The sequence below is a fragment of the Poecilia mexicana genome, unplaced genomic scaffold (assembly GCF_051168715.1).
Source record: "Poecilia mexicana isolate PSO_F unplaced genomic scaffold, ASM5116871v1 scaffold_1, whole genome shotgun sequence".
NCBI classification, from domain to species: Eukaryota; Metazoa; Chordata; class Actinopteri; order Cyprinodontiformes; family Poeciliidae; genus Poecilia; species Poecilia mexicana.
The window spans coordinates 12,468,956-12,478,896 of NW_028263370.1; the positions used below are offsets into that span (position 1 = coordinate 12,468,956).

Genomic DNA, 9,941 nt, shown 5'->3' on the forward strand with positions numbered 1-9,941 from the left:
ACATTAAGTATGATTGTGTCATGTTTGTCCTCCTACAGAACCCATATTAAAACAAAAAATATATTTCCCACCCCATGTTTCTCCATTTTCAAACATTTTTTAAAAAGCTCCAGAGATCCAGTATGCTAGCGCCAAAGAGCCGCATGCAGCTCTGGAGCAATGGGTTGCCAACTCCCGGTCTAAATAATTTTCCTAATGCAATTATAGGAGGTAATTTTAATATAATTCTAGATAGTCAACTAGACAAATGGCCACCTCGAGCTCAAGATTCAAGACTCAGCATCCTACTGCTTGCCTATGACGAAGGGAATACGAAAAATCTACACAGTCTGTTCAGCGGTCTACTGTGGCAAGTCATCAAATCCAGTTCTCTAATTAGTGTTGGAGGTTATGTTTAAAGCAGTGGTGTCAAACTCATTTTGGTTTAGGGGCCGCATACATCTTAATCTGATCTGCAGGGGGCCACACAAGTAAATTCATTGCAAAATTAAATAGAACCAATAAAAGTGGACTTGATTTTTATATTAAACAAATTTCACTTTTACAAAATATATGAATAATCTCGGTTTTTAAGAAAGGTATCTGCAATTTCAACAATACTTTTACTCAGTTAAGCATTTATTTAAATGTATTATGCATAAGAACTGATCTCAGTGATTGTACAATGTTGCAAAACATTTATTCACAGTTTTTGGAACTTAAAAACACTGTCCTGCATCACAAAATACAACAGACAAAAATTAAGAAAATATTTAAAATCAATTTTCAACATCTGGGAAGCAATTTGAACAAATTATCTGGCTTCACACATTTGAAATCTTAAGTGTCAGCTGTTTTAAACAGACATTTGATTAAGCACATTTGTTGATGCATAAAATGCATACATATAGAAAAACTTGCATACATAACATGTATGTATGTATGTTAGCATGCACGAGAAATATGAGATTGTCAGGGCCAAAATAAAAAGCTGGTAAAGCATAGAATCGAACTTGTTTACAGAACCTGAAGCTCAGTGCTGCTATCTGCTGTTAGTTCCGCTGCAGTGATGCATCATGTTGTGTGCTCTGAATAAAACACAGCGCCCCTCGTGGATAGTATAGGAACTACAGATTTTCAATTAAACGAAGTATATGTTTTTTCATGAATAATGATAATGCGTTTAGCCCCCGGGCCGGACTAAATCGTTCGGCGGGCCGGTTCCGGTACGTTTGTCACCCCTCACGCTCAAATCGGATCCGTGTGAACTCAAATTAGTATGAAGTCATATGGACCTGCCCAGTGTTGTGCTTCTAACACAAGCAAAAATAAAAACGGAACCTTCCCAGGTGGAAAAATATCTCACACAATGCCGGTATATGACTATATACCACCTGTAAAGATACGAACAAAATTACATGATAATTAAAAACACCACAGCACTTTATTCTTTAGCGTGTTGTGGGCATAGAAACATTTACCTTCCCGTATTAATCCAGAAAAATCCTGTTCCATCAAGCTAGCAAGTACGCTATCAGAGCCACAACGAAATATTCCACAACAGTTAAACTTTTAAAATTCACCATCTTTCTCAAAGAACACATTAAATCTAACAACTGTAAGCAGTTACAATAATATTCTAAGCAAATTAAAAATTAAAATACTATATTTTATGGAGAAGGACACAAACACATCTTATACCTTGACCGTAGCAGACTCGGAAGCAGAGTTCCAGAAAGTTCCAGAAGCTTCAGCGGCTTGGGAATTCGTGTCAGCCAATTAGAGATTGACATTTTGATTGACATACAGCTGTATGACGTGTCCTTCAGCTGACCAGTCAGCTTAGCAAAACAAAAAATTTTTAAAAATGCAACAAAATAGCTTCTTTTTTTTTTAAACATAAGGACACTGTCAACACAGTTGGCAGTTTACCACCTTACCTCACATGCCTAGATACAAGATGTTACATTTCAGCCAATCAGAGATTTGTCATAAAGTGTGGTTGAGGTGGGTGAGGAGAGACGCTGAGACCCAGGTTATGGTGAAGATGATGAATATATTTAATGATGATGCTCACAGTCCAAAAACAGGCAGCACAGCAGAAAGACAGGCACACAGCCAAATACCGGTAGCAACTGATACACAGGACTGAAACGAGAGCTAACGCTATCCAGGACTAAACAGTTCTACTGGAGCGAACCAAAACGTGACACTGACTGACTACAATACATACAACGAGGATGCGACAAGGAACAGACAACAGGTGGGTTTAAATACACACGGGGTAATTAAGGGAATGAGACACACCTGGGGAGCAATCAACGGGGAGGACAGGACAGAGACTCACAGGGAAACAGGAAAACATAGAAAAACTCAAAATAAACACAGAAAACCACGGATCATGACAAGATTAACATTTTCCATGTCCTTCAGCTGACCAGTCAGCTTAGCAAAACAACAATTTTAAAAAATACAACAGAATAGCATTTTTTTTAAAGAAAAAAAGCTATTCTGGACATTTACATCAAACTTTTAATGAAGTTTGAAGTAAATATACAGCCTTGCTTCACAACGCTGTCCACTAACCTGAGTCAAAAAACACCTAAAATGCTTATTTTAAGAAAGTTTGATGTAAATGTACGGCCTTGCTTTGCAAGGCTGTCCACCAACCTGAGAGGACAAAATAGCTAAAATGCTTATTTTAAGAAAGCATGATGTAAAAGTCAAAAAACAGAGTCAAAAAACAGCTAAAATACTTATTTTAAGAAAGAAATTAACTGCCTTTAAATGCAAGGCAGTTCACTATCCTGAGAAAAAAATAACATAAAAAAAAGCTTAATATTAATGCACCGCCTACGGCAGTGCACTGACGTGAGAGAAATATGCAGCTTTTTATTTTGAAACTTTCAGTAAACTTCATTTTCATAACCACACTAATCCAATGTGTAATAGTGGTTTGGTTAATCCACCTGTATAATGCCCAAAACAGCAAGTTGTTCTAACTGCCAGCTGAGGCCTCCTCTGTAATAATTGAGTGTTCCACCATGTTGTAGTTCTGACCTTCTGCTCTGCCCTCTGTATTAAAGTGTTCCGCCATGTTTAGAACTACAGTCTTTGTAGTCCAAACCAGCAGCTGTGCCTTTCTATGTATTCTGTTGCTATAGCGATGAATCTGCTGTGTGTGAGAGAGACTTCATCTAATTTTATGAGACACCCAGTCAGTTTTAATGAAAAAAGCAGTCCGAACAACTGCTTCCCGCTCAGGATCCGTAAGGCCGATCCAAAAACAGTTGGAAGCATATGAGAGGACTATTTGTTGTCTCCGATAGTACTGCGATTCATATCTGTAGCTCATTCACAGTAATTGCAGTGATGAGAGAAAAATGGTGTGCGCTGAGCTCAGAAATTTTTCAGAAAAGTCTGAAAATGAATGGTGGAGTGCCTGAAGGTACCCTGTCACTTGATTTTGCTCTGAAGCACCTTGACAGAAAACCGTCAGCCCTAGAGAAATTTCGAAAACATTTTACCGGAGTAGGCATGCGTATCAATGTCATGACCGACTTTTATACCAATAGAGCAATTTTTGCACCCATAAGAGCAATTTCAAAATTACTTTGGGGTCAAAAATCCACTCCGTTTCTCACTCTAAAAAAGCGGCAGTTGGTGTCAGTTACACTCTGCGTTTCGGCAGTTGGAAATTTCGCTCGTTTTTCGCTTTTTACGTCGCCATCGTAACTCCGATCCCCAATAAAAATAATAGCTCCCTTTTCGGCATCGAGCCGCACGATTTGCACGCAGCGGTACGAGCCGCATTAACGGTGATGGAAGAATAATAAATGTAGAAGAAATAAAGAGACATTCTATTGGGTGTAGAACAATAGGTGCCTGCCATGCAATGCATGGAAGCAGTGACTGCTCTCCCTATGCATTGCTGTGGTCAGGCTCCAATTATTTAAGAATAGGCAACTTCAAATAAAAAGGTTTTTAACTTTGTTTTAAATAATCTCAAGGTAGGGGCAGACTTACAATGAACAGGAAGCTTATTCCAGAGAGCTGGAGTATAAAAACTAAAAGCTGCTTTACCATGTTTAGTTCTGACTCTGAATAATTAGTAGGTTTCACTCTGATGATCTTAAAGGTCTGAGTGGCATTTAAGGCCGAAGAAGATCAGAAATATAGTCTGGATTTTTATTATGTAGAGCTTTATAAGCCATTATGGAGATTTTAAATTCTATTCTTTGAGCAACTGGCAGCCAGTGCAGGATTCTTAGAACTGGACTGATATGCTGATCTTTCTTTGTTTTAGTAAGGACCCAGCAATACGATTACAACAGGCCTTCGCAGCGCTTAGCTGCTTGGGCCTAATTAAAGCTATCCCTCAGTCTGTGATTAACACAAAACAAGGTTATTTTATACAGCCTCAGTACCACAGCTTTACCCACTGTTTATCCAGGACAACATTTTTACAGACAAAAACTGCAACAATAAAGTTTTAAAAACAATCATCAACCAAAAGACTTTTCCTTCCCCATTGAGAAGAAATATACTTGAAGAATTTCTTTTAGTGTATGTGAAAAAATTAAATGCAGCTACTTAAAATTCCCTTTGCCCCCAAAAGCAAAAGTTAAAAGCAAAAGTAAAAGTTAAATTGTATAACTTAGAACAATATTAAATTTGGCATTTATATTTCGGACACAAAATTTGAATATATAATTAGCAACCTGATCACTATGGCCAAATATACACACACAAATGTAAATTTTTGAAAATTACCCCCAATCTTCAACGCTACCTAAAAGAAATCTCACTTCTGTTCAACTCTGAAAATGATTGAGACAAATAATGCTGCTCTGCTCTGTAGTAGTTTATCCTGTTTGTTTTTTTTACTTTTATCCATTTAATGATTAAGACCCTGTACAATAATATCAGCTGTTCAGTCTATTACGCTTTATGATTATTTTATTTTCTAATATTAATCACCTGCTGTGTCATATGGGTTTCATGTCATTCTGAAAGCCATTTTTTCTTTCTTTTAGTATAATCGTTGACTGCAAGATATCAAGATTTCTACAATAAAGTTTTGTTAAAAAACAATTCCGTTGGAAGACCTTTTTTTTAAACTGTATTTAAACAAAGTAAGCACAAACAAGTAAGGCAATTACAACAGTGTACCTTTGTAGAGGGCGTAGTAGAGGCAGATTTAGAAATGGAAATACAAAGTAATATTTATAAAGAAAACATAAATAATAAAATAACTTAAGTTCCAACAAGAGGATTCATATGGGCAATTCCATTAATAATTCAGCCAGGGTATTCATATGATTCAATACATTTCAGAGACTTCAAATATAACTGGAATTCAAAGGTTACCATACCTCTAGGAATAGAGGCTGAAACGATCCCTCGATTGATTCAAGTACCTCCTTTATTAAAATTCCTCAATGTTACGGTCTGGCTCGGATGGCCGCAACAAGAAACAAGGAGGACACGACAACCACCAGCATTTTAAGCCTTTTAGAGGCATTTATTTAAAAAATATGATGTCTAGGGAAATGGGCATCACCCCAAGAAGTCAACAGGCATCGGCTCCAGCTCTGCCTTTGGGTCCGGATCTTCTCTGAGCCTGGATCTCTCCCTCTTGGACCTGATGTCTACCTTGAGGCTGGAACCCTCCTCTGGGCCTGGTGTCCACTCTCTGGACTGGGTCCTCTGTCTGGACCTTGGCGTCTGTTGAGGCTGAAAAAAAAACCTGCCAAAGAGTGGATCAGTGCTCCCTAAATACCAACCAGGTGGCTGCAATCATGGGGCACCTCCCACAATCAAGGGCCTTAATTAGCGACAATTAACTAACCCCAATTGCCACATGGAAACAAGTTTAAGCCCTAGAAATTAGATATAGTCTATCTACATACAACTAATACCCAAATGTCTGAGAGCCTGAGAACTGGAATTGAGAAACGTAAAAGAATACAGACACAACAAGCCAAAGAAAACCACTTATATGACTCTTTTATTAACCTAAAATATTTAAGTTAATACATATTTATTAACCTAAATATTTAGGTTAATAAGAGAGTCATCTGCTGTAACAATATGTTTTTTTTTAAATCACCATAGATAATTAAACATGATAAACATGTTTTATTTACTGCTTACTAATAAACTTACTAACTAAGCATGATTTTAGTCATTTTAAGTATTTAAAGCTGCATTATGTTAAATCAACACATAAATTCCATTGTGTTTGCTGATGATGACATCAGACCCATGGAACTTCCAAGAAGCTTTGATTTAAGACCCATGCATTCATCACAAGGGTCTTGGATTTTTGTCATTAAAGGAGGAATTTTTGGCAGAATTTTCTCATTTGTGCTTTGCGGATATCGGAGAAGAGACACGTCCAAGAGTTCAAGAGAGTTTTACTTAATTTCAACTGAAATACAGTAGAAATACAACGATGGAACGTAAGTATTTTCTTGGCATAGTTATCAAGGATAACTAGATCACAATTTTGGAAAGATATTGGTTTGACAGAATTATTAGTGATTTTTTAATTAAGATTGTTGGTTCGAAACATTTTTTTTTCAGTTTGAAATGGAATAGTTTTGCTTCTTTTATGTAAAGATTCAAGATGTCAGGACTGTTGATTTTTCGATTTTCTGCATCTTTGATAACAGTGAGAAGGAAGAAATCTTCTGTAGCAGTATATTTTTCAGCCCTCAAATTCTGATGCCTCTAAATTATGATTGTGATGTATGTTCCATTCTGACATCACAACTGCCTTCCGATGTCGCTTAGTTACGAATCAGAGTTAGGAATAGACACAGTAGAGAAATTCAAGTGATCAGTGTCTATAAAAAGTATTTATCCCCTTGAATGTTGAAATAAATAATATATTACAAAATTTGGCTTGTGTGACAAAAAAAAAAAATTACAAAATAAACCTTTAATGTTGGCTGGACCTTCTTTGAATTAGGTCAGTCACTTTTAAAGGGCGTGAATATTTATGCAGCCATTTATTTTAGGTCAAATATTTTTTGATTATTATTTTTAAATAGGTTAGTTTTCACATTGACATTATAAGATCTTTAGTATATTTTTTATGACAAAAATGTCCAATTTTGATGAAAAAGCTGTAAAATGATAAAACATTCAGGGGGAGTGAGTATTTTTTATATGCACTTTACAGCAAGCAGTAAATTACAGAGAAAAGGACCTGAAGGACCTTAGTTTGAAAGCAAATCCAAACTAACTTAAAAATATATGATGGGAAAATTAAAAACGAGGCTATGCAGGAAGGGTTAATTTACAGCATAGGAAAACAATACCGCACATAAATTAAAATTGCAAACTCAGATCAAAAGAGATGTGGAACTAAGTATGGCTGTTCAAAATTTTTTACAAAGTTTGTGTTTGCAATGTGATTATGTTGAATAATAACCCAAGTCTCCCTGGAATAATAGATTCTTATTCTCAGTGGTGACTTCCTGGGTAAGTAAGAAGAAAGAAGAAAGACCTCATCAACAAACAACACCAACAGCAGCAGCATCAACAGGGGCCTGTTGATGTACACGCTGAAACATTGTTTTGTCAGCGTCATATTCCTCGCCTTGTTTTACGGTAAAAGATTTTCTTCTACAAATAGCCAAGCACCAATATTTCTAAGTTTTGTAGAGAGTTTTTAGTCTGAAAGCAGTGTCACTAATCCTGTCACCTTCTTCTCATTTCTCCATATTTGTCAGGATTTACCACCATTATTGCTCCTTTGACGATGGAGCCTGCGGTTTCTTCGCCCTCCATCATAAACGCAGTAAGCTTTCTGTTAATCAAAACCCTTATATGAATGTCCTCTGCAGTGATATGACCAAACATCTAACTTCAATTGTGTTTAGGTTTCGGGCCCAGAATGTGAAGATGAGGACAGACAAATTCAGAAAGCGAAGGAGGGGATGGGTGTCCTTCAGAACAAGGTTGGCTACCTTTTTCCGTTGGCAGATACGATGGCCAACTTTGCTTTGAAATCACAAGGTAAGTCATTACTATCATAAATCTGACTGAATGTTTCAGGCTTAGATGATTTTAATTCATTTTCTGTGTGTGTTTGAAAACAGGAGCAAAGGTGTTATCCTATATGCCATCAGCTGTACATCCCAAACAAAGACAGACCCTAAATTGGTTTGGAATTGCGTTACAAATGCCGTCAGTCACACCAGACGTTGTTCTCCAGGTATGACATGAACTATGATCATAATGTAACATGAATATGAAGCAGAATGGTATTTCTATATGATGCAATATTTAGAAGGCTTTTTGTTTATTATTTTAACATCCCACTGAAACTTTGAACTCTTCTTCTCTTCAGGGGAGGACTCGCCTACAACCAGGAGAGTGCTGGGCATTTGAAGGGTCCCAGGGACATTTATCCATCGCCCTGTCCCACAGAGTTGTTGTCAGTCATGTAACCTTGGGTCATCTGCCTAAAATGTTGTCCCCGACTGGCAACTCCTGGAGTGCTCCCAAGGAGTTTTCTGTCTATGTAAGCCACAAGTATCTGAATATTAAACAGCAACACTCAGTCTAACTTTCAGAGATATTTATAAAGACATTTATAATGTCTAATTTTGTTTTGCAGGGAATGAGGGATCCCGAACAGGAGTGGACTCACCTGGGAACCTTTCTGTACGACGAGAATGGAGAGCCGCTTCAGACCTTTGAGCTACCGGTACGTTTATCCCAATTACTTTTGTTTAGCTACTTTGCTTAATCATTTTGCAACATATTTATAGCTATTGAACTTTTCAGTGCTTCAATGTTTAAAATACAAACATTCTATTGGGACATGATAACAGAAACATGCTAACAGAAAGTAGCTCATATTTGTGAATCGGATAAAAAATTCTACATGAAAACAAAGTAGGCTAATCTCGGTCAAACTGGATGCAGAGCATCTAAAAATTAAATTTTTTCAGTCTTGCCAGATTCTGTTTTGGATTTATGTCTGGACTTTGACTACACCTATCATATAAGATGCTTCATCTAAACCTTCCTATTGTATTGCTGACTGTATGTTTAGGATTGTTGTCCTACTGTCCACCCAGTTTTTAAGTCTTCTGCAGGTTGCCTTCAAGGACTGGTCTGTATTTATAGCTCTGTCCATCTGCTAATGAAGACCACCCTCACATCATCAGCATCCGCTTCACTATTATGTGTTATGTTCTGTTGGTCTATCACATAAAATATCAAATTCGTTGAAATTTGTGGTTGTTAAATGGGAAGATGGAAAATATTCAAGAAATATTAGAAATCTTGCTGGCCTTTGCAATATCAAAACAGTGAATGCATGTAATTAAACTTCTTATGTAGCTTTACCGATTTGATATTCAGCTAACATATGATTTTGTCATTACAGAGCCACAGAAGAGCAGCTTTCCGCTACATAAAGTTAGACATCAGTAGCAACTGGGGCCATGTGAAGCATACTTGTGTCTATGACTTCCGGGTTCATGGAAAGTTTGCACCAGAAGACGGTAAATAAAGGGTAGCAAGTACAGACAGAGGTAGGTGAATGTGGAGGTGAATCAGACAGGAAACATCAGAATGTGGTATGTCACCTCTCTGGTGGGGAAGGAGCCGGAGCTGGTGTGTGAGGCTGAGAGGTTCCAGCTAGGAATAGTCGGTCTCACCTTGACGCATGGCTCTGGTTCTGGAACCAGTCTCCCTGAGAGGGGCTGGACATTCTACTCTGGAGTTGCCCACGGTGAGAGGCGCCGGACAGGAGTGGGCATACTTGTTGCCCCCTATCTTGGCGCCTGTACGCTGGGTTTACCCCAGTGAACGAGAGGGTAGCCACCCTCCGCCTTCGGGTGGGGGGACGGGATCTGACTGTTGTTTGTGTTTACGGGCCGAACAACAGTTCAGATTAGCCACCCTTCTTGGAGTCCTTAGAGGGGGTACTGGAGAGT

The 9,941-nt window shown here is 37.8% G+C and overlaps 1 protein-coding gene across 1 annotated transcript; it reads left to right on the top strand.

Moving 5' to 3' along the window:
* Positions 1-7,544: 7,544 nt before the first annotated feature.
* Positions 7,545-9,514, top strand: LOC148161099 (SUN domain-containing protein 3-like). The gene is made up of 7 exons (XM_088007492.1): positions 7,545-7,599; positions 7,722-7,789; positions 7,872-8,007; positions 8,091-8,206; positions 8,342-8,515; positions 8,612-8,701; positions 9,389-9,514. Exons 1-7 carry the CDS (start codon positions 7,545-7,547, stop codon positions 9,512-9,514), a joined length of 765 nt encoding a protein of 254 aa, XP_087863618.1.
* The last annotated feature ends 427 nt before the right edge of the window (positions 9,515-9,941 follow it).

What these genes read in the sequence shown, in the direction of transcription:
- LOC148161099 (XM_088007492.1), top strand. Translation starts at nt 7,545, where the DNA reads ATGTACACGCTGAAACATTGTTTTGTCAGCGTCATATTCCTCGCCTTG. An exon ending in ATTCCTCGCCTTGTTTTACG is followed by an intron (nt 7,600 to 7,721) that starts GTAAAAGATTTT and finishes CATATTTGTCAG; the next exon opens with GATTTACCACCATTATTGCT. An exon ending in CTTTGCTTTGAAATCACAAG is followed by an intron (nt 8,008 to 8,090) that starts GTAAGTCATTAC and finishes GTTTGAAAACAG; the next exon opens with GAGCAAAGGTGTTATCCTAT.